Source organism: Cetorhinus maximus, chromosome 4 (genome assembly GCF_964194155.1).
Source record: "Cetorhinus maximus chromosome 4, sCetMax3.hap1.1, whole genome shotgun sequence".
NCBI lineage: Eukaryota > Metazoa > Chordata > Chondrichthyes > Lamniformes > Cetorhinidae > Cetorhinus > Cetorhinus maximus.
Window position 1 is genome coordinate 163,359,982 of NC_135882.1, and position 27,668 is coordinate 163,387,649.

Here is a 27,668-nt window from a genome sequence, read left to right on the forward strand (position 1 = left end):
CGAGCCAGGGTGTGCGTCATTAGAAAGCGACTGGTGAGAGGGTGACGGTTGTGGCGACGCAGGCGGCGGAATGGAGACGGTTTTCATCCCGAGTGGGGATTGTTGTGTAAACCTGAAAGGTTACACCCTCATCATGGTAGGTAGCTGCATTGACAATGTGTAATCTGATCAAGCGCAATGAAGTTCTGACCAATATGGCACTTTTAATGTAGCTTCTGGTGTCTAAGTGTCGAATTCTCTCCCATTAATTGATTGCTCCAGGCCTTGGTGTTGAATTATCTGAAGCGTTGTGCGCTCAAGTCTTTGTTAAAATGGGGTGGGATCGGGCCGGTGTCCAGTATGGAAGAGTTGGGCAGAATGGCCTGATTCTGTGTTGTTAAATTTGATGTGCCAGAGGCACCGGTTTAAAAACAAACAAACTGGCCTTTCGCAGCGGTGCTGGGCTTCACTGCAAGCCAGACTCATGGTAGGACACCAACCGGGGCTACATCTAAAACATGTTGTCATAGAGTTGTACAGCACAGAAACAGGCCCTTTGGCCCATCGTCCGTGCCGGCCATCAAACACCTACCCTAATTCCCCTCTCTGGATTTGCTTGACCTGACTTTCTGGCATCTTTTTGTCCTCGTTTCTGATTCCCAGCATCTGTGGTATTTTGCTCTTTGTTCGTTCTCCTCTCTCTAAGGGCCACCAGTTATAGATGTGCAGTCAGAGGGGCTGAGAAGAGATCTTTGAGAGCCTCTGGAGGTATTGTTGCAGGTGTGGGAAGAGAAGCCATTGCATGAGGTGCCCAGGCAATGATAAGAATGGACCCAGGGGATGGTAGCTTCACCTAACTGGGTGACAGAGCGATCAGCTATGCCAAAGGCTGCAGACTGGTTGAGAAGGATAGGGAACATAGGAACAGGAGTAGGGCATTCAGCCTGTCGAGCCTGCTCCATCATTCAATACAATCATGTCTGATCATCTACTTCAATGCCTTTTTCCCACACTATCCCCATATCCCTTTGTCATTGGCAGAGATTGTTAGTCTTTACTTTAAGCATACTCAATGACTGAGCTTCCACAGCCTTTGGGATAGGGAATTCCAAAGATTCACAGCCCTTGAGTAAAAAAAATTCTCCTCCTCTCGGAACTAAGTGGCTTCCCCTTATTTTGAAAATGTGTCCCCTGGTCCTAGACTCCCCAGTCAGGGGAAGCATCTTACCTGCATCTACCCTGTCTATCCCTATTTTAGGTTTCAATAAGATCACCTCTCATTTTTTGAAACTCTATATAATACAGGCCCAGTTTCCCCAATCTCTCTTCATAGGACAGTCTGCCATCCCAGGAACAAGACTGGTGAACTTTCGTTGCACTCCCTTTATGGCAATAATATCCTTCCTAAGGTAAGGGGACCAAAACTGCACACGGTGCTCCAGGTGTGGCCTAACCAAGCTTCTGTACATTTCGCTACTCCCGTATTCAAACCCTCTTGTGATAAAGGCTAACATATCATGTGCCTTCCTAATTGCCTGCTGTACCTGCATGTTAGCTTTCAGTGACTTATTGACAAGGACGCCCAGGCCCCTTTGTACATCTACACTTTATAATTTTTTACCATTTAGATGGGAGGGAATTGTGCTCACAAATAGTTTGTCCTTTGTGACTTCGATAAAGACCATTTCAGGGCTGCACAGGGACAGAAATATGATTGGAGAAGTTCAAACCTGGAGTTTCAGGAAAGATAGGCATAGATTTGGGAGTTGACAGCACGTTCGGGGACTTTGAAGAGGAAAAGGCATTTGGAAATCGGGTGCTGTTTGCAAGGACAAAAGGGCTGAGTCTGGGCTTTCTAAAGTGAAATATGTAGAAACTGAAATGTGGACACCTGTTATTCAGCCCAACTAGTTCTTGTTGATGTAACCCTCCACGGGAGCAAATAGTTCTTCCGTTTATTCATTCTCTTCCTATATCCCTTCATCTTATTTCCTTTCATCCAGTCATCTAATCTTGAATTTTGGCATAGTTCCTGCCTAAAGCAAGGTATGGAATCTTATCTCCTGGATTATGCCTCGCCTGTTATCTAACTAGAATTGTAGGTATTTGGGCTTCCTTCAGTTACACTTGGTAAACTGACCTTGCTGTCAGTCTCACATTATGTTTATACTCTTCCTCCTCTGGTTTCACTACATAGCCCCATCACCCAGCAAGCTCCAGAAGAGACAATAACATTATTCCAGAAGCTCCAGACAGAATTTTGTCTTAACCAAAGCTCTCATAGGGATTTTGACTTTCCAGGGCTACTAATTGAGCTTGGCGCCATCACTAAGGAAACCTTACCTGGAAAACACATGCGTTCTCCATTTAAAAATTAAGAATCTGACAATTAGCTGCTGTTGTAGGAGTTCACTCCACATCTGAAAGAATATTTGGCTCCCAACATGAGAGTGTATTCCATCTCCCAACATTCCTTGCTGCCTTGAGCACCAAATTTATGTTGATGACTTTTATCTAAAAGCTATTGTTGTTTAGTACTGTGGGTTTACATAACCAACTGGATATTGAAGTAGGAGAACACTTCCACAAACCTGCGAGGACTGTAGTAAACTGCTTCATTGTGTGAGCTGTGGCTTTTTGTTAGGACTCTCTCTGAATCACAAGGTTCTGGATCCAAGTCCCACTCTGACTTGAGCACAAAAATCTAGACTGACCTCCCCCACCTGCCGTACAGCACTGAGGGAGTGAGGCATTGCCAGAGGTGCCACCTTTCAGATGAGACGCCACACCAAGGTTTTGTCCATCCTCTCAGGTGGACCGAAAAGATCCTGTGACATTATTTCAAAGAGCAGGAGAGTTATCCCTGGCGTCTTGACCAATATTTATCCCTCAATCAACATGTAAAAAAAACCAGATTATTTAGTCATCACTTTGTTGTTTGAGAGAGTTTGTTGTGCACAGAATGGCTGTTGTGTTTCCTACATTACAACAGTGACTACACTTCAGAAAGTACCTCATTGGCTGTAAAGTGCTTTGATCCATCCAGTGGTTGTGAAAATACAAGTCTTTCATAGTTTTGTCTGCGTAACCAATTTTGTAGTAAAATATTACATCTTTTGGATGGAGAGGGGGCAGCAGGGATAAAATAACCAGAGATTTCATGCCTGGCCCTACCTGTGAGACAATATAGAGAGACTTTCTTAGCATCCTGAACTATCATGCCAGCTTGGCTGCTGGAACTTGGGTGGTGGCTGTTGTGTTGGGAGAAGAAAAAAATGGGATAGAGAGGTGGGGTACTGTTTGACACGAGGGATATTCCTGCAAAGCGTGCCCCCAATATCAAGTCTACGATTGGTGGATGAAAAGGAGGGGAACAAAGCTGGGAGTGGCACGTCGATATGAGATGTTTTGTGTTGTAAGGTGGTAAGTCCAAGGCCTTAGGGCTGCTGTCTTTGCATTCATGTGTACTGCTGCATTAGCAGAGGCTTGTATATTGGTCATGTTTCATAAAGACTGTGGCAATTGTGTGTCCTGTTGTGAATGGGAAGGATTGGGTAACAAGGGGTAATTACAAAATTAAAAATGCACTTTATTTCTATGGTCCCACAATGGATCAGTTTGGTTGCGAGGCAACATGCAGAGAGCATGCAATTTTCAATTAACTGATCTTTTTGCTGTTCCAGCCAGTTGTGTCTGTGGGTAATGTTGGTCAGCTAACGGTGGATCTGATCATTTCTACACTCACTTTGCCCCGGGTAGGTTATATCCACAGTGACTGCCTCCTTCCAGTGGTAGGAAACAATCCATACGCAACAACTTCTGAGAATTCAGCAGAAATGTGCATCAGCTCTGAGGGTGAGTGAGAGAAGAACATGGGTGAAAAACTCTCTGACATGATATAAATATTTAGGAATTTAAATTTAATCATGTTTTTGTTTGGAAAACAAGCTTCCAGCTGCTCTGAAGTTTTTAAGATTATGAAAGGGATGAATGAAACTGATTGAGGCAAATTATTCAGTGTAGTAAGAAATTAAAATACCAGGTAATATAAGTTTAAATGAAGTTAGTTCTTTGTAGGAGCCTTGTACAAAGTGTGAAATGGCACAAGCCTGTCTAAGAAGCGATTGGATGTATTGAGAGAGGATTACGGCGTATTGCGTGACTAAAGGTCAATTTTATTTTTTTTAAAAACTCAATGACCTTTGCCCTTTCTTGGAAGTTCTTATTAAATTGTAGATTTATTTTTCTAATTATCGCTTTGATAGTGGCAACATTGTAAAGACCTTTTTTCCCCATTCATTCTTGGAATGTGAACATCGCTGGCAAGGCTGGCATTTACTACCCATTCCAAATTGCCTTAGAAACTGAGTGGCTTACTAGGCCATTTCAACCACATTACTGTGGATCAAGAGTCACGTGTAGTTCCTATTAGCTCCTCTGCACCATCTGCCAGGCTTTTGCCGCTTGTGAGCCAACTACAAGGGGGCAGGTGATAATTTGTTGTGAGCCTGCATTTGAAGAATAGCTGATTCGTTTTCTTGGAGATTGTTATCTGATGCTTTAATAGATATAAATTCTCAAATAACTTAACTAAACCTATTGAAGTTAGATGTAATCATGTCCTGGAAACCCATTACCTGCTGTCGATGGATGAAACATTGAGGATTGAGACTTGAACTGAGGCAGCTTATTTGTCTATTCCACAAGTTTAGGATCATACCTTCCACTTGGTCCTGATGTCGTTTTGGTGAATCTAAGAGTTAAATTATGAGGACAAGTTGCAAAGGCTAGGCTGCCTTCGGGTATAGAAAATTAATGGGTCGTATAATTGAGGTGTTTAATGTGATTGAATGATTTGATAGGGTAGATAGAGAGAAAAAATTTCCTCTAGTGGGGCAATCCAGAACAGGGAGACATAACCTTAAAATTAGAGCTAGGCTTCTCAGGTGTGATAGCAGAAGCACTTTTCATGCAAAGGGTAGTGGAAATCTCAAACACTCTTCCTCACCCTGGGACCATACCACCCTCCCACCACCCCACCTGCCGCCTTGTTCTAAATGTGAAAGAAACTGGTAAGACTGGAATTTTTTTTTCTTGAGGATGTGATGTATTAACTGGTCCGTGTAACAACAAAACTTCAATGTGATAACTCAATGGCCTTGTGTGTTACATATGTAATTATGTTCTGTGTTACAGTTTATGCATCAGCAGATCGGAAGTTGGCAGTCCTACAGATTCGGTCCCCAATTATTCAGGTATTCAGTGTAACAGAATTGGGCAATTTCTGTCTTTGTTTAATTGTGTTTTAAAATGGTTGGAATTTAAGTTCTTTGCCTTTATCAAGTATGAAAACTGAGGCTGGGACATAAGATGTCTGCAATGAGTTGATTGTAAATTAATTGTTAATTCAGAGACTTTGTTTTAGTATGCGCTGAATTGTGCATTGCATTGAGACATTTAGCAAGTATGAGTGGCCTTGTTAACATCATTGTAACTAGACATGATTGATTCGACAACATGGATGGAAGCCTTAGAAATGTTCAAGTACAGTAGATTATCTCCCGCCTTTCTGCCTAGAGCTCTGAACACCTGGATGTTGATGCCATCCATGTATGATATTGTATTGTGAAGACCTACAAAAGTTTGTTTCATTCAGAAATCCTATTGCTTATCAAGCTGTATATTGTCAGCTTGGGCTGACAAGTGGCAAGTAAGGCCACACAAGTACCAGACAATGGCCATCTCCAACAAGAGAGAATCTAATCATTGTCCCTTGACGTTCAGTGGCATTGCCATCACTGAATCCTCACCATCAACATCCTGGGGGTTACCATTGACCAGAAACTGAACTGGACTAGCCATATAAATACTGAGGCTAAGAAAGCAGGTCAGAGGCTAGGAATCCTGCGACGAGTAACTCACCACCTGACTCCCCAAAGCCTGTCCACCATCTACAAGGCACAAGTCAGGAGTGTGATGGAATACTCCCCACTTGCCAGGATGAGTGCAGCTTCCACAACACTCAAGAAGCTTGAAACCGTCCAGGACAAAGCAGCCCGCTTGATTGGCACCACATCCACAAATATTCATTCCCTCCACACTGACGCACAGTGGCAGCAGTGAGTACAATCTACAGAATACATTGTAGGAATTCACTAAGGCTTCTTAGACAGCACCTTCCAAACCCACGACAACTACCATCTAGGAGGACAAGGGCAGCAGATAGATGGGAACACCACCACCTGGAAGTTCCCCTCCAAGTTACTCACGGTCATGACTTGGAAATATATTGCCGTTCCTTCACTGTAGTTGGGTCAAAATCCTGGAACTCCCTTCCTAACAGCACTATGGGTGTACCCACACTACATGGACTGCAGCGGTTCAAGAAGGCAGCTCACCAGCACCTTCAAGGGCAACAAGGGATAGGCAATAAATTATGGCCCAGCCAGTGAAGCCCACATCCCTTGAATGAATAAAAATATATTCTCAACATAGGTGGTCTCCCCGTCCCACCATGATTGAATTTATTTTTTTTTTTTTTAAGCCTCAGCATCTTTCTCATGTTGCTTCGAAATATTATTCCGTGAGGAGTTCACCTTGGAAGTTCAGCTCTTTTGTCCATGTTTGAACCAAGGCTGTAATGAGGTCAGGAGCTGAGTGGCCCTGGCGGAACCCAAACTGGGCGTCAGTGAGCAGTTTATTGCTATGCAAGTGCCGCTTGATAGCACTGCAGATGACGCCTTCCATTACTTTACTGATGATCGAGAGTAGACTGATGGGGCAGCAATTAGCCGGGTTGGATTTGTCCTGCTTTTTGTAATTTTCCACATAGCCAGGTAAATGCCAGTGTTGTAGCTGTACTGGAACAGCATAGCTAGGGGCGCGGCAAGCTCTGGAACACAAGTCTTCAGTACTATTGCCGGAATATTGTCAGACCTCCTAGTCTTTGCAATATCCAGTGCCTTCAGCCATTTCTGAAGGGGAATAACGAGGGGAAGAAGACGCAGGTGGGAGTAGTTGAAAGGCCCCCTGACAGTAGCTATACTGTAGTACAGAGAATAAATCAGAAGATAATGAGGGTATGTAAAAAAGGCAGTACACTAATCATGAGTGACTTTAATCTTCATTTAGATTGGGAAAATCAAATTGGCAGAGAAAGATAAGAGCAACAATTCATTGTGTATTCGGGACAGTTTTTTAGAACAATATGTTGTGAGTCCAACCGGGGTCAGGCTATTTTGGATCTGGTAATGTGTAATGAGGCAGGTTTAATAAATGATCTCAGAGTAAAGGATCCCCTAGGAAATAATGGCCATAATATGGTAGAATTTAGCATTCCGTTTGAGAGTGAGAAACTTGGGTCGGAAACAACTGTGTTAAACTTAAATAAGGGTAATTACAATGGAATGAGGGCAGAATTGGCTGGAGTGGACTGGGAAAGCAGTTTAGCAGAAAAGACGGTTGATGAACATTGGCAGACGTTTAAGAAAATAGTTCATGACTCATGACAAAGATATATCCCAGTGAGGAAGAAGGATTCAAGGAAGGGGATAAACTAACCACGGTTAACCATGGAAGTTAAGGACATTATCAAATTGGAAGAAAAAACACACAATTTGGCAAAGATTAGTGGTAAACCAGAGGATTGAGAGAGTTTTAAAAACCAACAAAAGATGACCAAAAAATAAGAGGGAGAAAGTAAACTTTGAGGGTAAACTAGCAAGTAATATAAAAACAAACAGAAAGAGCTTCTTTAAATATATAAAAAGGAAGCGAGAGGCCAAAGTGAACATAGGCCCCTTAGAGAATGAGGCTGGGGAAATAAAAATGGGGAAACCAGGAAACGGCAGAGGAGTTGAATAAATACTTTACTTCAGTCTTCATGGTAGAAGATACTAATAGCATTCCAAAAATACTAAATAATCAAGGGGCAAAAGTGGGGGAGGAAATAAATACAATAACTGTCACTAGAGAAAAAATACTAGGGAAACTAATGGGGCAAATGGCCGATAAGTCCCCTGGACCTGTTGCATTACATCTTAAGAGATTAAAGGAAGTAGCTACAGAGATAGTGGATGCACTGGTAGTAATCTTCCAAGAATCCTTAGATTCTGGAAAAGTCCCAGAGGATTGGAGAACGGCCACTCTAACATCCTTATTCAAAAAGGGAGGGAGACAAAAAACAGGTAACTATAAGCCAGTTAGCTTAACATCTGTCATTGGGAAAATATTGGAGTCTATTATAAAGGATGTAATAGCAGAGCATTTAGAAATACATAATCTAATCAAGCAGAGTCAGCTTGGCTTCATGAAGGGGAAATCATGTCTTAACAAATTTATTAGAATTCTTTGAGGGGGTAACAAGCAGGATAGATAAAGGGGAACCAGTAGATGTGATATATTTGGATTTCCAAAAGGTGTTCGATAAGATACCACACATATGGCTACTTAATAAGATAAGAGCCTAAGGTGTTGGGGGTAGTATATTAGCATGAATAGAGGATTGGCTAACTAATAGAAGAGCGAGAGTTGGGAAAAGGGGGGCATTTTCAGGATGGCAGCCTGTAACTAGTGGAGTGCCACAGGGATCAGTGCTGAGGCCTCAATTATTTACAATATATATGAATGATTTGGATAAGGGAAATGAATGTACTATCGCCAAGTTTGTGGATGACACAAAAAGAGGTGGGAAGGCAAGTGGTGAGGATGACACAAGAAGTCTATAGAGGGATATAGACAGGTTAAGTGAGTGGGCAAAAACGTGGCAGATGGAACATAATCTGGGAAAATGTGAGGATATGCACTTTGGCAGGAAGAATAGAAGAGCTGAATGTTATTTAAATTGAGAAGGCTGCAGCACTGAGCGATTTGGGAATCCTTGTGCATGAATCCCAAAAAGCTAACATAACAAGTTCAACAAGTAATAGGGAAGGCAAATGGAATGTTGACCTTTATTTTAAAGGGAATGGAGTATAAAAGGAGAGGTGGTGGCATAGTGGTATTGTCACTGGACTGGTAATCCAGAGACCCAGGGTAATGCTCTGGGGACCTAGGTTCAAATTCCACCATGGCAGAATTCAATAAAAATCTGGAATTAAAGGTCTGATGATGACCATGAAACCATTGCCGATTGTCGCAAAAACCCATCTGGTTCACTCTAACTCAATTGCCAGCCCATTGGAAGTTGCAGCTCAATTTGGTGTGGTCCATTTGACTTCTTTTGGCATTGAGCTGCTTTCCATCTGTTTTATTGTAACCAAATAAGCTGGGCATTAAAGCCTCCAAAACTGCTTTGTCCGGAGAGCGATCAGAATGTGAAACTTGCTGCCACAGGAAGCTGTTGAGACAAACAGTTCAGATGCATTTCAGAGAAACTATATAAATGCATGAGGGAAAAAGGAATAGAAGAACATTTGGTGGGGTGAGATAAAGTAGGGTGAAACGAGGCTTGTATGGAGCATAAATTGCCAGCATTGACCTGTTGTGCTAAATGTTTTTTCTGAGTTGTGAATTCTATGGAATAACCAAAATTTCATCTGCCCTTTATAGGGTAAACACCGCTCATTCCGACAACAACTCCTTTCCTGGATTAAAGAGAGTGAATTCAGCAAAGTTGTGGCCCTGTCCAGCAGTTATGCCTACCATCGTGTTGACCAGCAGCTCATTGGGTAGGTTCAACATCAACATTGTGATTGGCTTTTAAAGATGGAAGAATTAAGGTTTTGAATGTTCTGAGAGAGAATAGTGCATAACTGAACCATGGAGGCCAGGCCTAATCCAAGCTCAGGGCTGGGTTTACTGATCTCAGCAAGAGCTAGGGCCACTTCAGTTGGCCTCTGTGCCCAGATTATGGTGGTGAATAAATCAGCAAAGATCCTGCTCCTGATAGTTAGCTCTGGCAATCAGGCTCAGTTATGATATTCCCATGGTTGAATTACCTGCTGACTCTTGTCTAAGCTCACCTTTAAAAGGAATAATCACATGGGCTGAGGTACCAGAGAGCTAATGGAACTTGTGAAACTGCACCTTGGCGAGAGTCAGCATCTTCAGAAGAGAACAATAGATAGTGCATAATTTCTAATCAGAGATTTCTTTGAATAATTTTTTCACAAATATGATAGAAATGCCATACAGCAGCAGGATTCAAAATGTTCAAACAATCTCTGTAGTATAAAGAGTTTTCCAACTAAAACAGTGCATCAAGTTTGCATTTGTACTAACCACTAATCTAGGAGTCTGTATAATGTGAGAGAGTGGGCTGCTTTGTGTTTAAGGGTAAGAACAAGCCTGTAAGAACAAATATGTGCTATTTTCAGTGTTACTGTGCTGCTGTTTGTTTAATTACTCCTGTTACAAGGCTCTTTGTGATTAATTAGTATATTGTAGACTTTAGACAGTGGTGTGACAACTAAGTAACCAAATAATCTAAAGCTATGTGTCTGGAAATCCTGTGGTGATATTTCTGGATGCATTTTGCTTACTATATTAAGCCTGACATTGCCCTAGGCTTAACCATCTTCTCCTGCTTCATCAATAACCTTCCCTTCAGGAGTTGGGATGTGCAATCGTTAGCGAACAATGTTCAGCACCATTTGCGACTCCTCAGATACTGAAGCAGTCCATGCCCATATGCAGCAAGACCTGGATTTGGCTGATTAATGGCAAGTAATATTCATGCTACACAAGTGCTAGGCAATGACTATCTCCAACAAGAGAGAATCCAATCATCTGCCATGACATTCAATGACATTACCATTGCTGAATCGCTGACTATCAACATTCTGGGGAGGGGTGGGGATACCATTGACCAGAAACTGAACTGGATGAACCATATAAATACTGTGGCTACAAGAGGGGGCCAGAGGCTAGGAATTCTGCAGTGAGTAACTCACCTCCTGATTCCCCAAAGTCTGTCCACCATCTCCAAGACACAAATCAGGAGGGTGATGGAATACTCCCCACTTGCCTGGATGAGTGTTTCTCCACAACACTGAAGAAGCTAGACACCATCCAGGACAAGGCAGCCCGCTTGATTGGCACCCCATCCACCACCTTCAACAATCACTCCCTCCACCACTGATGCACAGTGACGGTAGTGTGTACCATCTACAAGATGCACCGCAGCAACTCACCAAAGTCCTTTGACAGCACCTTCAAAACCCACAACCTCTACCACCTAGAAGGACAAGGGCAGCAGATGCATGGGAACACCATCACCTGAAAGTTCCTCTCCAAGCCACAGACTGTCCTGACTGAGTTGGAACTATATCACGATCCCTTCACTGTCGCTGGATCAAGATCCTGGAACTCCCTCCTAACAGCACTGTGTGTGTACCCACACCACTTGGACTGCAGCAGTTCAAGAAGGTGGCTCGTTACCACCTCATCAAGGACAATTAGGGATGGGCAATAGATGCTGATCTAGCCAGTGATGCCCCTGTCACATGGAAGAATTTTTAAAAAGTGTTGCATATTACTTTATTCACAAATTTTGATTTGTCACAAATATCGAGGGTGAAAAGGTTTTTAAGCTGAAGCCCTTTTTGATTGCGGGTGTGAAACATTAGAAGTGGTCATAGAGCTTCCAGGTTTCTGGTGGAAAGGTAGTGGGAGGGATTCCATTTAACTGCTAGCTCTAACATTTATATAAAACATGAGAATGGGCATACAATTTAATTGCTTGTTAGGTTGCAGTAAAGGAAAATCAGCACCAAACTTTAAAAGAAAATTCAACCAATGCAGTCGAGACACTTTAGAAACTGTATTCCATTTTCACAGCACTCCTCTGCGATATTTGGCAACACCTGCTCTGCAGACCATTGTGGGAGATAAGTTCCAAATCCTCAAATGGAAAGAACTCGAACGGGTAGCGGCCTTCCCTGGGATTAGTGAGGAACAGGAGATCTATATCCCAGGAGGCGGCATTACAAAATCACTCTACAGTGACAGGTAGGAATGTGACATGTCTGTGGTGCTAGATCTGGCTTTTGGTGATGCTCTGGACTGAGGATGAAGTTTTGTTTTGTAACACTTCAGGGAACAGTGTGATACAGGGCACACTGAGGTCTCTGATTACCTGCAGCAATAGAACTGGAGGGACAGAATTTAACTGAAGTTCAATTCCAAACGTACTGACTGATCACTTTGGTTTTCCCCATAACATGTCCAAGACTGAAGTAAATTAAGTTGGTACAACCTGCTCCTTACATTCTTATTTACAATTTAGTAACTGAAGTGTTGCAAACCTGGAATGCACTGTGCATTACCATGCATTCTAGAGTGATGTATACTCAGGAACTCTCAGGGCATTCTTGCTGGCCAAGATATTCTCATTAGTGCTGAATTTATACAGCACTTTATTGTAGAAAAGGAGTGTTTGAAGAAGAAATGGAAGCTTTTCCAGGCGGGTGACCAAAAGCTTGGGTGAAGTGATGTGCCCTCACAAGGTTTGCAAAGGTAGGGAAGGAAAAGCGGTGACTTAATAGGATTTGGTGAAGAATTTCCAAAGAGTGGGACCAAGGGAACTGAAGGCTTTCCTGCAAAGATAGAGCAGGGGAGAGTGAGCAAATGTTGGTGGACTCGAGACAGTCAGAGGACATGGATGCTACAGAAGGTTGGGTAGATGGAGCAGATTTATAGACTGGGACAAGCAGCCAATACAAGACAACAAGGATGGGTGAATGGGACTCAGTGCAGAGCAAGAGGCTTTAGATGATTTGGAGTTACTGAAGGGTAGAGGTTGTGGAGCTGCCAAGGAGCACCTTTCCAAAGTCTAGGGGTGACCAAAATGGGTAAAGCTTTCAGTGGATAAGGTAAAGACAGAGACAAGCCATGTGATTGTTTTGAAGTAAGTAATCTTGGAGGGAATGGAGTCTGAAGCTTGAGATTGAACAGAGCACTGAGGCTGTGTGTAGTGTGGTTTAGCCTGAGTGAGTAACAGGGAAGAGAGTGGACAGGAAGGAAAACGATTTTTGGTGGGATTGAAAACAATGGCATTGAAGTTATTGATTTGTAGGAAATTTTGGCTCATCCACAGTTTAATCTCAGACAGACTAAGACTGGAAAAAAATGCAGGAATGTTGTTGGAAGATGTATGACTAGCTTGGGCTCTTCCTTTCAGTAAGGCACGTGCATTCCAATCAAAGGCTAAAAACATTTCAGTCTCTCCTGTTTTGTTCAGAAACAGACCCATTTAAATCATCTTTTGTGCAAGTAGCTTCCTTCATTTATTGGCTGTCCAGGTTACGTGACCTGTGTATGTTGGGCAGCTGCCTGTTGGATCCACGAATGTTGGAGTTCCCACCAATTGGATCTATGAAGTTCAAATCTATGCTGTGGATTGCTGGTTGGGCTCAGCTACTGTTCTCAGATGGGTCACAAGAGGGGGCCCTTTGCCATAAAACTACCTGAGCATATTTAAAAACTGACTCACTACAATGCACAAAATATTAGAGTGCATTGACTGGAGCTCTGAACAGTCTCTGGTCATGGCCTGCTGAACGCAGCAATAGTGAGGGCCTAACGGACTGAATTATTTTTGTATAGATAGCCTTAGTTTTATCATAGAGACAAATTTCTGTACCTGTTTGTGTGCTAACTCTTCTGCTTATTTTGTTTGTGTGCAGTTGCACTGAAGGAATCCCACTGGCAGTGCTCCTGATTTTCTGCTCTGAAGGGGATAATATCCCTGATGCATTCAACCTTTTGAATTTCCTGAACGAGTGGATGGAGTTAATAGAAAAAACAGTAAGCTATGCTACTTATCTTAAAGTGTAGTTGTTCTATGTGATCACTAAGATTATTTGAACATTAGCTTGATTGCGGTGCATGTTTTTCACTTTCTCTAGCAAAAGTATCAAATTAGTCTAGTTGTTTGTTTTGAATATAGCGAGCCAAAGCTTTGTGGAGAAAAATCAGTGAGTTTGTGACACACGCTGTTGTTAGTAATGCACAAATCAGTCAGCATACTCCAGGGAAGAAGAAATACGTTGTCATTTGCCAATCGTCAGAATTTATTGTTTGATTTATGTCACTCTACCGCTTCGCACAACCTCTTGACCTTAACCTCCCTGTTATTTTTAAGAACTTGCTGCATTTGCACATTAGCTGCCCATTAAACATGCTGCAGAAAGGGCACAATTCACACAACATTTGTTAATGAAATGTCAATCCATCTGTCATAGTCATTTACAGTGCAGAAGGAGGCCATTTGGCCTATCGAGCCTATGTTAGTTCTCCACAGAGCAATCCAATCAATCCTACTCATCAGCTCATTCCCTGTAGCCCTGCAAGTTCATTTCCTTCAAGTGCCCAACCAATTTCCTTTTGAAATCATTCAATGTCTCCACTTCCTCTACCCTCGTGGGCAGGCACAAGTTCCAGTTTATTACCACTTGCTGCGCAATATAGTTCTTCCTCGTATTGCTCCTGTATCTCTTGCCTAAGATCTTAAATCTGTGTCCCCGAACCCTTGCACCATCAACTAATGGGAATGTTTTTTTTTCTTTGTCTATTTTATCTAAACCTGTCATAACCTTAAACAGCTTTATCAATCTCCCTTCAATCTTCTTTGCTCCAAAGAGAACAACCCCAGCTTGCCAACCCAACCTTGTAACGAAAATCCCCCGCCCCAGGAGCCGTTCTGGTAAATCTCCTCTGCACCCTCTCAAGGACCGTCATATTCTTTCTAATGTGTGGTGACCAGAACTAGTTGCATTTCTCTAGCTGGGGCCTAACTAGAGCTTTATAAAGGTTCAGCATAACTTCCCCACTGTTCCCAGACAGCGGTGGCGGCAGAGCCAATGAATATTTTTAAGGCTGAGGTAGATTGACTCCCTTGAATCTAAGGGTATACGGGGTCGGCAGGAAATTGGAGTAGAGGCCACAATCAGATCAGCTATGATCTTATCAAATGGCAGAACAGGCTTGAAGGGCCACATGGCCTACTCCTGCTCCCAATTCATATGTTTATTCATTGTTACTAAATCTAATCTATTATAAGCCATTCCCACCATATTGTCTCCTGTCAACTATATCATTTAGCAAACACCTCCTTTCCTTTATTCCTTGTGGGTTTTTTGGCTTTAGCCATTAGTTTCCAAGCCTTTGGATTCATGAATCTCCAGTGTTTCTCCACAAATCTGTAACTGTTCATTGCCAAATTTTCTCCATAGGTTTTCGTGTGTCTCTTTTACACCAGTTCAGCCACCTTCCCTCAATCAACTTCAACGTGATGGGAAATATCTGATAATGTACATTTTGATACAAAATCTGACTGGTTGGGACTAATACCAGGCCATTTTTGGGTCCTGGTATTTGGTCTGAACACTCTGGAGGTTTTTGGAGGATGAGGCTCCATAAATATCTCCATCCTCAATGATGGGGGAGTCCAGCACATCAGTGCAAAAGATAAGGCTGAAGCATTTGCAACAATCTTCAGCCAGAAGTGCCGAGTGGATGATCCATCTCTGCCTCCTCCAGATGTCCCCAGCATCACAGATGCCAGTCTTCAGCCTATTCGATTCACTCCACATGACATCAAAGAAACGGCTGAAGACACTGGATGCTGCAATGGCTATGGGCTCCGACACTATTCCTGCAATAGTACTAAAGACTTGTGCTCCAGAAACCCTGAATGATCTTGACAAGGTGAATGTGGAAAGGACGCTTCCTGTTGTGGGTGAGTCCAGAACTAGGGGCACTGTTTTAAAATTAGGGGTCGTCCTTATAGGACAGAGATGAGGAGAAACTTTTTTTCTCTGAGGGTTATGCAACTTTCAAACTCTCTGCCTCAGAAGGCGGTGGAGACGGGGTCACTGAATATTTTTAAGGCAGAGATAGATAGAAAATTGCCCAGATGTGTCCTGTACACACAAAGCAGGACAAATCCAACCCAGCCAATTATTGCTCCATCAGTCTACTCTCGATCACCAGTAAAGTGATGGAAGAGTCATCAACAGTGCTATCAAGTGGCACTTACTTAGCAATAACCTGCTCACTGACAGACTGTTTGAGTCCTGGCAGGGTCACTCAGCTCCTGACCTCATTACAGCCTTGGTTCAAGAATGGACAAAAGAGCTGGCTCCTGAGGTGAAGTGAGAGTAAGTGCTCTTGACATCAAAGCTGCATTTGACCAAGTGTGGCATCAAGGAGCCCTAGCAAAACTAGACTCAGTAGGAATCGGGATTCGTTGGTTGGAGTCATACCTAGCACAAAGGAAGATGGTTGCTGTTTTTGGAGGTCAATCATCTCCGTTCCAAGACATCGCAGCAGGAGTTCCTCAAAGTAGGGCCATAGAGTCATAAAGGTCTACAGCACAGAAAAAGGCCCTTTGGCCCATCGAGTCTGCGCCGGTCAAATAAGTACCTAACTATTCTAGTCCCATTTTCCAGCACTAGGCCCATAGCCTTGTATTCCATGGCATCGCAAGTGCACATCCAAATACTTCTTAAATGTTGAGGGTTTCTGCCTCTACCACTTTTTCAGGCAGTGAGTTCCAGATTCCCACCACCCTCTGGGTGAAAACATTCTTCCTCACATCTGGACCAGGTGAGTTATCCACTCTAAGCATAGCCAGCTTTTCCAGTACTTAATGTTGAAAGAGACAGCTATGGAGATAGTGGATGGATTCTATAGATTCTGGAACAGTTCCTGTAGATTGGAAGATAGCAAATGTCACCCCACTATATAGGAGAGAGAGAGAAAACGGAACTACAGACCTGTTAGCCTTATATCAGTAGGAGGCAAAATGCTAGAATCTATTCTAAAGGATGTGAGAAATGGACACTTGGATAATAATGATCTGATTGGGCATAGTCAAATGGAATTATGAATGGGGAATCATGTTTGAAGAGCCTGTTCGAGCTTTTTGAGGATGTTACTAACAATTGATAAAGGGGAGTTGGTGGATGTAATATACTTAGATTTTCAGAAGGCTTTTTAAAGTCCCATGCAGGAGGTTGGTTAGAAAAATTAAAACACGTGGGTTAAGAGGTAATATACTGGCAAGAACTAAGGATTGGCTAACAAGCAGAAAACAGAGTCGGAATAAACGGGTCATTAAGCGTTGCCAGGCTGTGACTAGCGGGATACTGCAGGGATCAGTCCTCAGGGCCCTAGCTGTTCACAATATATATCAATGATTTGGATGTGTGGACCAAATGTAATATTTCCAAGTTCGTGGGTGACACAAAGCTAGGTGGGAATGTGTGTTGTGAGGAAGATGCAAAGCAGCTTCAAGGTGATTTGGACAGACTTTGAGTGGGCAAGAATGTGTCGGTGGAATATAATGTGGGAAAATATGAAGTTATCTACTTTGGTAGGAGGAACAGATGTGCAGAGTGTTTTATAAACGGTGAGAGATTAGAAAGTGACAATGTACTAAGGGACCTGGGTGAACTTGTCAATATGGCACTGAAAGCTAACATGCAGGTGCAGCAAGCAATTAGGAATGCTAATTGTATGTTAGCCTTTATCACAAGAGGATTTCATATCGGAATAACAAAGTCTTGCTTCAGTTGTATTGTGAAGGGACTAAGACCTCACCCTGTATATATATTTTATAAAAATATAGATATCCTTATGGCTATTTCTAAAACTTTAAAAGCTAGCCAAAGATCTTTTTAAATGGCTGAATCTGTGCCTGTCTGTGATCCTCGAACAAAAGGAGCCACTTGGCAGTATCGAAGAAACTTGCACCTCGTTATTCTTGAAGAGACACGAATGTGACGCCCTGTGTGCTGCACAGACGAACTTCAAAGAGAGCTATAAAAAGGCCATCAGCATTTCATAACACAGGCTGGCCAACGGGAATCTACCCAGCTGCTTGGACAAAGGGTAAACCGTTCTTAATCATTGCGACATTTAACCATCTCAGGGACCCAGACGAGGGATACAATCCCTTGTCAAAGATGATATGGAGAGGTGGGAATTAAATGACGTGGACCTCTAGATTATGGGACCAGCTGTATTGCCTTGCTGTACTGCAAACTCAGTCTGCCATTTTACCATCTAACTAGCAGCAGCACAGAAAAGGAGCTCTGCATATTGAATACCTGGCCCCATCTATGCTGTTTCTACTGGAATTCTGTACCATTGCCCACAAGACTTGATTCATCGCTGCATGTCTATCTCACCATGTGAAGTGACCACCGGAAGTGTGAATTATATAGCATCGGTTTTCAACTTGCCGACATCCGTGAGGAATACTTCATTGGACTTGGATTCTGGACTCTGGACCCACGTGAAACAATATTTCTTTTTTCTGTGGCCTCTGCACTGTCAATCTTTTCTCTGTCCCCCTTTTACTCTATGAAAGCAAAGGAGGCAACGTTTTTAACCTCCCAAGGTTTGAGTGTGCAATTGAACTAACCCTTTGAGTTTGCTGTGGGGTTATCAATAGGGAATTGGATCACATCTAAACTGAGGGTTGGGAAATGCGCCAGCTCTTATAAAGGGGGTAGCCAATCAAAATCACCTTTCTGTTTACGGACGGGTGGTGAGAGGAGAAATTAGTGCTGTTTAAGTTAATCCCCATCCTGCCCCTAACAGTATAGAACCTTGCTTAGAATATTTCTGGAGTAGTATGTGCAGTTTTTGCCCTCTAACCTTAGGAAAGATATTATTACCATCGAGGGAGTGTCACAAACGTTCACCAGATTTGTTCCCAGGATGGCGGGACTGTCCTATGAAGAGAGATTGGGAAAACTGGGCTTGCATTCTCCAGAGTTTCAAAGAATGAGAGGCGCTCTCACTGAAACCTGCAAAATACTTAAAGGAGTAAACAGGGTAGATGTAGGTAAGATGTTTCCCCTGGTTGGGGAGCCTAGGGCCAGGGGACACTATTTCAGATTAAGGGGGAAGCCACTTAGGACTGAAATGAGGAGAATTGTTTTTTACTCAAAGGGTTGTGAATCTTTGGAAGTATGTTTAAAGCAGAGATTGGTATTTAGAAATCTGCCAATGGCATAAAGGGATATGGGAATAGTGTGAGAAAAAGGCATTGAAGTGGATGATCAGCCACGATTGTATTGAATGGTGGAGCAGGCTTGATAGGCTGAATGGCCTACTCCTATGTGCCTAGACTATTTTGCATTGGTCCCAGAAAAGGGAAAAAACAAAACTGTTGCATTTCATTCCTGTAGGTATTAACTTTTTCTAAAAGATTGAAATTTATTGAACTTTTTTCATACTTTGTCTTTTTTTTCTCAATCCAATCTTTCTTTCCCTGTCTTTATGTATCTTTCTGTACCTGATTTGACTAATTGGTCATCCTCCCTTATTTCTGTTCCATTCTCAATCCTTGGATCTTATTGGTGAAGGAGATGCCCCTTTGTCCTCTGATTTTTTTACTTAAAGGGACCATCAGCCAATTTTATGCAACCTGTCCTGATAGTTCAACACTTTTGAGTCCGCCTATCATTCTGGTAAATCCTGCGCTATATCTCTCAAACTTTTAAAAAATTCATTCAGGGGAAGTAGGCCAGCATTTATTGCGCTTGAGAAGGTGGTGGTGAGCTGCCTTCTTGAACTGCTGCAGTCCATGTGATGTAGGTACACCCACAGTGTTGTTAGGGAGGGAGTCCCTGGATTTTGACCAAGTGACAGTGAAGGAATAGCGACATATTTCCAAGTCAGGATGGTGAGTGACTTGGAGGGGAACTTCCAGGTGGTGGTGTTCCCATCTAGTTGCTGTCCTTGTCCTTCTAGATGGTAGTGGTTGTGGGTTTGGTAGGTGCTGTGTAAGCAGCCTTGGTGAATTCCTGCAGTGCATCTTGTAGATGGTACATACAGCTGCTACTGTGTGTTGGTGGTGGAGGCATTGAATGTTTGTGGATGTGGTGCCAATAAAGTGGGCTGCTTTGACCTGGACGGTGTCAAGCTTCTTGAATATTGTGGGAGGTGCACTCATCCAGGCAAGTGGAGAGTATTCCATCACACTCTTGATTTGTGCCTTTTAGATGGTGGGCAGGCTTTGGGGAGTCAGGAGCTGAGGGACTTGTCGCAGGATCCCTAGCCTCTAACCTGCTCTTATAGCCACAGTATTAATATGGCTGGTCCAGTTCAGTTTCTGGTCAATGGTAACCCTCAGGATACTGATAGTGGGTTGATAGTGATAGTAATGCCAGTGAATTTCAGGGGGAAATGGTTAGATTCTCTCTTGTTGGTAAAAGTAGGGAAAATCCCAATATATTCTATAAGTATATCAATGGGAAGAGGTTAACCAGATAAAGAGTAGGGCCCATAAGGGGCCAATCTATGGGTGGAGCCTAGAGTGTTGAATGAATACTTCACGTCCGTCTTCACCCAAGAGAATGAGGATGAAGGTATCGAACTCAGGGAGAGAGACTGCGAGGTTCTTAAGCAAATTGATGTAGGGAGTGACAAGGTATTGGAGGTGATGGCAGGCTTAAAAGTGGACAAATCTCCAGGTCTGGATGATTTGTGTCCCAGACTGCTGAGGGAGGCAAGGGAAGAGATCGTAGGGGCTCTGACCCAAATTTTTAATTCCTCTCTGGCCACGGGGGAGGTGCCAGAGGACTGGAGAACAGCTAACGTGGTTCCGCTATTTAAGAAGGGTTGTAGAGATAAGCCAGGGAACTGCAGGCCAGTGAGTCTTACGTCAGTGGTAGGGAAACTATTGGAGAAATTTCTGAAGGAGAATATTTATCTCCACTTGGAGAGGCAAGGTTTGATCAAGGATAGTCAGCATGGCTTTGTCAGAGGGAGGTCATGCCTAACAATTGATTGAATTTTTTGAGGAGGTGACCAGGTGTGTAGATGAGGGTAGTGTAGTTGAAGTAGTTTATATGGACTTCAGCAAAGCCTTTGACAAGGTCCCACATGGGAGACTTATAAAGAAGGCAAATGCACATGGTAATTTGATAAGGTGGATTCAAAATTGGCTTAGTTGTAGGAGGCAGAGGGTGATGACAGAAGGATGCTTTAGTGACTGGAAGCCAGTGTCAATGGCATACCAAAGGGATCTGTGCTGGGTCCCCTATTATTTGTCATTTATATAAACGACATAGATGACTATGTGGGGGGTAGGATTAGTAAGTTTGCGGATGACACAAAAACTGGCTGGGTGGTTAACAGGTTGAGTGTCTTGGGCTACAGGAAGATATAGACGGGATGGTCAAATGGGCAGATAAGTGGCAGATGGAATTTAATCCTGAAAAGTGTGAGGTGATACACTTTGGAAGGAGTAATTTGACAAGGAAATATTCAATGAACGGCATGGCACTAGGAAGTTCTGATGAACAAAGGAACCTTGGCGTGTGTGTCCATAGATCTCTGAAGGTGGAGGGGCATGTTAGTGGGGTGTTGAAAAAGGTATATGGGACACTTGCCTTTATCAATTGAGGCATAGATTACCATAAGACATAGGAGCAGAAATTAGGCCATTCGGCCCGTCGAGTCTGCTCCGCCATTCAATCATGGCTGATAAGTTTCTCAACCCCATTCTCTCGCCTTCTCCCCATAACCTTTGATCCCCTTACCAATCAAGAACCCATCTATCTCAGTAGGGAGTTGTATAGAACCTTGGTGAGGCCACAGCTGCAGTACTGTGTACAGTTCTGGTCGCCACATTGTAGGAAGGATGAGATTGCACTGGATAGGGTGCAGAGGAGATTCACCAGTATGTTGTCTGGGATGAAACATTTAAGTTATGAAGAGAGGTCGGATAGACTTGGGTTGTTTTCGTTGGAGCAGAGAAGACTGAGGGGCGACTTGATTGAGGTGTACAAGATTGAGGGGCATGAACAGGCTGGATAGGATGCAGCTGTTCCCCTTAGTTGAAGGGTCAGTCACAAGGGGACACAAGTTCAAGTTGAGGGGCAGGAGGTTTAGGGGGGTTGTGAGGAAAAACTTTTTTTACCCAGAGGGTGGTGACGGTCTGGAATGCACTGCCTGGGAGGGTGGTGGAGGCAGGCTGCCTCACATCCTTTAAAAAGTACCTGGATGAGCACTTGGCATGTCGTAACATTCAAGGCTATGGGCCAAGTGCTGGTAAGTGGGATTAGGTAGGTAGGTCAGGTGTTTCTCACGTGTCGGTGCAGACTTGATGGGCCAAAGGGCCTCTTCTGCACTGTGATTCTGTGAGATGGCCATTGCCTGGCACTAGTGTGGCATGAATGTTACTTGCCACTTCCCAGCCCAGGCCCGGATATTGTTCAGGTCTTGCTGCATTTGGACATGGATTCCTCCAGTACCTGAGGAGTCACGAATGGTGCTGAACATTGTGCAATTATCAGCGAACATCCCACTTCTGACCTTTATGATGGAAGGAAGGTCATTGATTAAGCAGCTGAAGATGGTTGGGCCTACCCTGAGGAACTCCTGCAGTGATGTTCTGGAGCTGAGATGACTGACCTCCAACAAACCACAACCATCTTCCTTTGTGCTCGGTATGACTCCAACCAGTGGAGTGTTTTTCCACTGATTCCCATTGACTCCAGTTTTGCTAGGGCTCCTTGATGCCACTCTCTGTCAAATGCAACCTTGATGTCAAGGGCTGTCACTCTCACCTCACCTCGGGAGTTCAGCTCTTTTGTCCATGTTTGAACCAAGGCTGTAATGAGGTCAGGAGCTGACTGGCCCTGGCGGAATCCAAACTGGGTGTCAGTGAGCAGGCTATTGCTAAGCAAGTGCTGCTTGATAGCACTGTTGATGACTGCTTCCATTACTTTACTGATGATTGAGAGTAGGCTGATGGGGCAGTAATTGGCTGGGTTGGATTTGCCCTGCTTTTTGTGTACAAGACATACCTGGGCAATTTTCCACATAGTGTCATAGAGTTTACAGCATGGAAAGAGTCCCTTTGACCCGTCGTGTCCATGCCGGTCATCAAGTCCCGATTTACTCTAATCCCATTTTCCAGCACTTGGCCAGTAGTCTTGTATGCTATGGCGTTTCAAATGTTCATCTAAATACTACTTAAATGTTGTGAGGGTTCCTGCATAGCAGGGTGGATGGCAGTGTTGTAGGATGTACTGGAAAAGTTTGGCTAGGGGCATGGCAAGTTCTGGAGCACAAGTCTTCAGTACTATTGCCGGAATATTGTCAGGGCCCATAGCCTTTGCAGTATCCAGTGCCTTCACCTGTTTCTTGATATCACGTGAAGTGAAGTGAAGTGAATTGAATTGGCTGAAGACTGGCACCTGTGATGCTGGGAACCTCCGGAGGAGGCCGAGATGGATTATCCACTCAACACTTCTGGCTGAAGATTGTAGCAACGCTTCAGACTTACCTTTTGCGCTGATGTGCTGGGTTCCCCCTTCATTGTGGATGAGGACGTTTGTGGATCCTCCTCCTCCAGTGAATTGTTTAATTGTTCACCACCATTCACGACTGCATGTGGCAGGACTGCAGAGCTTAGATCTGATCCATTGTTTGTGGGATCGCTTAGCTCTGTCTATCACTTGCTCTTATGCTGTTTGGCATACAAGCAGTCCTGTGTTATAGCTTCACCAGGTTGACACCTCTCTTTTAGGTATGCCTGGTGCTACTCCTGCCATGCCCTCCTGCACTCTTGATTAAACCAGGGTTGATCCCCTGGCTTGATGGAAACTCTTGAGTGGGGGATATGCAGGGCCATGAGGTTACAGATTGTGCTTGAGTACAATTCTGCTGCTGCTGATGGCCCACAGTACCTCTTGGATGCTCAGTCTTGAGTTGCTAGATCTGTTTGAAATCTATCCCATTTACCCCATCCCATGATGGTAGTGCCATACAATGTGATGGAGGGTCCTCAATATGAAGACAGGATTTCGTCTCCACAACGATTGTGCGTTGGTCACTCCTACCAATACTGTCATGGGCAGATGCATCTGCGGCAGGCAGATTGGTGAGGGTGAAGTCAAGTATGTTTTTTCCTCTTGTTGGTTCCCTCACCACCAGCCGCAGACCCAGTCTAGCAGTTATGTCCTTTCGGGCTCGGTCAGTAGTGGTGCCATCGAGCCACTCTTGGTGATGGACATTGAAGTCCCCCACCCAGGGAACAGTCTACCCCCTTGCCACCCTCAGTGCTTCCTCCAAGTGGTGAATGGAGGAGCACTGATTCATCAGCTGAGGGAGGGCGGTACATGGTAATTAGCAGGAGGTTTCCTTGCCCATGTTTGATGCATGGGACTTCATGGGGTCTGGAGTCAATGTTGGGGACTCCCAGAGCAACTCCCTCCCGACTGTATACCTGCTCATAGAACAGGACATACAGGGACAGGGATGGTGATGGTGGTGTCTGGGGCATTATCTATAAGATACGATTCCTGTCTATGTCATGCTGGTGCTTGACTAGACTGAGAGACAGTGCTCCCAAATTTGACACTAGCCCCCAGATGTTAGTAAGGAGGACTTTGTCGTTGTCGTTTTTGGTGCCAAGGTCGATGCTGGGTGGTCCGTCCAGTTTCATTCCTTTTTTGAGACTTTGTAGCAATTTGATACAATTGAGTGGCTTGCTAGGCCATTTCAGAGGGCAAATGGTCCTTCCCTAAAGGACATTAGTGCGTCATCATTAAACTTCTAATTCCAGATTTTTATTAAATTCAAATTCCACCTGTGGCAGGATTCGAATCTGGGTCCCCAGAGCATTACCCTGGGTCTCTGGATTACTAGTCCAACAACAATACTACTATGCCATCGTCTCCCCGTCTTATACTCCGTCTGCCAGATTTTTGTCCACTGACTCAACTTGTCTGTAAACTCTTTGTCTTCTTCACAACGCACTTTCCTGCCTATTTTGGTGTCATCTGCAAATCAATATATATCTCCATTTGGAGTTGCGAGTGTCTCAACTTCTTCCAGTGAGCCATCTTATTCAGCTCCTGAGCTTATCCTCTGTTTAAGTAACACTTTGCTTTCTTCCTGGCAAAGTGAACAACTTCACATTTTCCCACATATACTCTATTTGCCAGATTTTTGCCCACTCACTTTACTTATGTCTTCTAAAAACATACTTTCCTATCTTTGTGTCGCCTGCAAATTTAGCTATGCCTTCGTTCCCCTCATCTAAGTCATTGATGTAAACTGTAAAAAGCTGAGACCTCCAGCACAGACCCCTGTGGGAGTCCACTCGTCACATCCTTCCAATCAGACAAAGACCCATTTATGCATAGTCTGTTTTCTGCCAACCAGCCAATCTTCTGTCCAGACTAATATGTCACCCCCTGCACTATGAGCTTTTATTTTCCGCAGTTGACAGTATTCTATTTGCATGCGGAGTTTAAAATTTTTAGGGAAGACTCATAATTCAGTGGATAATCTAACATTCTGGCTACAGCATCCTGATGCTGGAATTGAATGCACTTGAACTATTTGATTAACTGAAATGCTTTACTTCCTCAGAGTGATCAGAACACCATTACACAGGCACAATGGAAGATCCCGAGTTCTTGGAGATTACTGTTTGGCAGTGGCATTCCACCAGCTCTCTTCTAATTCAGCAGATCCAAGCAGTAAGCTGACCTTAAATAGGTTGAAGACGTGTTTACACTCAGACGGGCTTGTTGGTGAATCATTGACATAATGGCAATATGCTTTAAAAAAAACTGCAGTAACCTGAAGATCTAAATTAGGTCCTGTATCTACACATTTGCTGTTGAAACCATCATAAAATGTTCAATTCTAGATATATGAACAGCTAATCGTAAGAAGGCTTGAATAGAATTGACTTGTAAAATGGTTTGTGATGGTGTGTTTAAAATGAGCAGGTGATGTATTTTAAATGCTGTTAGTTCGCAAATTTAGCTATTATGTCTTTGCTCCCCTCATCTAAGTTATTAATGTAAATTGGAAAAAGTTGAGGCCCCAGCACACACCCCTGCAGGAGTCCACTCGTCACATTTTGCCAATCAGACAAAGACCCATTTATATACACTCTGTTTTCAGCCAGCCAATCAATCTTCTTTCCAGGCTTAATATGTTACCTCTTACATTATGAGCTTTTATTTTCCGCAGTTATGCTGGGAAGCAGTCGTACACCCTTCCAATAAGGAGACCAAAACTGCGCACAGTATTTGAGATTTGGTTTCACCAATGCCTTGTAAAAATGAAGCATAACATCCTTATTTTTATGTTCAATTCCTCTTATAATAAAGGATAGCATTGCATTAGCCTTCTTGATTGCATGCTGTACCTGCATACTAACTTTTTGTGTTTCAAGCACAAGAACATCTGGATCCCTCTGCACCTCGGAATTTTGCAGTGGTTCTCCGTTTAAGTAACACTTTGCTTTTTTATTCTTCCTGTCAAAGTTAACAACTTTACATTTTCCCAAATTATACTGCATCTGCCAGATTTTTGCCCACTCACTCAATTTACCTCTTATCAGTCTGCAAACTCCTTCTGTCTTCTTCACAATGTACTTTCCTATTTATCTTGGTATCATCTGCAAATTTAGCTACTATGCCTTCACTCCCCTCATCTAAGTCATTGTAATGTTTGAAACATGAACAGCTTTTGATAGAGTGGATATAGAGAGAATGTGTCCTCTTGTGGGGAAGAGCAAAACTAGAGGCCATTAATATAAAATAGTCACCAAGAGATCCAATGGGGAATTCAGAAGCACCTGTTTAACCCGAAGAGCAGTGAGAATATGGAACTTGATGCCACAGGGAGTGGTTGCACAAATAGTATGCATTTAAAGAGAAGCTAGACAAGCACGAGGGAGAAGGAAGGGATTTAGATGAAATATGGGAGGCGGCTCAAGTGGCGCACAGACATCTCATGGACTGAATGGCCTGTTTCTTTGCCTATATTTTGCACGAGAACCTTCATTGTCAAAAGTTATGCTGGGAAGCAGTCGTACTTTAATGTTAAAGTCTCAATTGAACCAGAGACAAGATTTGAGAATATTGTTACTTTGTAAAAAAATAAATAAATAAAACACTTTCTTTACTCTTAGCATCTTGCTTTTTGTGTTTGTAAATTGCTGTTTATAACTTTCCCAAGATTTCAGCACAACCCATTGAGGCAGTTAATGAGGGTTCAAATAGCTACGGGTGAAGTAGAGCTCAACCTAGGAATCTTGGCATGGTTCAACCAAGTCAGAGAATGTCATGATCAAACTGTCCTGTGCACCATCTACTTCTGCTCACTGATAATGGAGAGTAGAGACAGAGACCCTGTTGGTAGAAGTCTCTTCAAAAAGCCCACCTGTCACCTATTTCTAACTTCACAAGGCTCTTGGAAATAGGATACCCCTCTCTAGAAACTGGTTAGGCATTTGGAAGGGAGTTGTATAATTCTAAATTATTGCTGGAAAAAAAGAGAAATGCTGTTGAAGCTTTTCGTCTTGAACTCATCAGGACAGAGGCAAGAATACCAATTGTAAAGGGAACAACAATTTATACTGAAATAGAAACAGAAAATGCTGGAAAAATTCAGCAAGTCTGACATCTGTGGTGAGAGAAACAGAGTTAACGTTTCAAGTCTGTATGACCTTAAGAGCAGCATATATAATATATATATATATATATATACTGCGTGAGTATGCTGATTGGTTGGCAAGTGGCTACAGAGAATGCGCTGGAGAACAGTTAACTGCTAAGCTTGTTTAAATTCAAACCAGGTTGACTCTAGTCAAGGCATTCCCTGGGGAATGAACCAGGGAATGGCTGTTCCCCAAGCTTTTGCTTAGTTGAAAAGGCAAGTTTGGATTTGTTCCTGTCTACAAAGGACAGGGCTCTGTG

At 43.3% G+C, this 27,668-nt stretch overlaps 1 protein-coding gene across 1 annotated transcript; it reads left to right on the forward strand.

Annotated features, from left to right (window-relative positions):
- psmg2 (proteasome (prosome, macropain) assembly chaperone 2) lies at positions 1 to 26,880 on the forward strand. Its single transcript, XM_078541092.1, has 7 exons — positions 1 to 136; positions 3,663 to 3,834; positions 5,176 to 5,234; positions 9,529 to 9,647; positions 11,758 to 11,928; positions 13,605 to 13,725; positions 25,324 to 26,880. Exons 1-7 carry the CDS (start codon positions 71 to 73, stop codon positions 25,414 to 25,416), a joined length of 801 nt encoding a protein of 266 aa, XP_078397218.1. The 5' UTR covers positions 1 to 70; the 3' UTR covers positions 25,417 to 26,880.
- Positions 26,881 to 27,668: the final 788 nt, after the last annotated feature.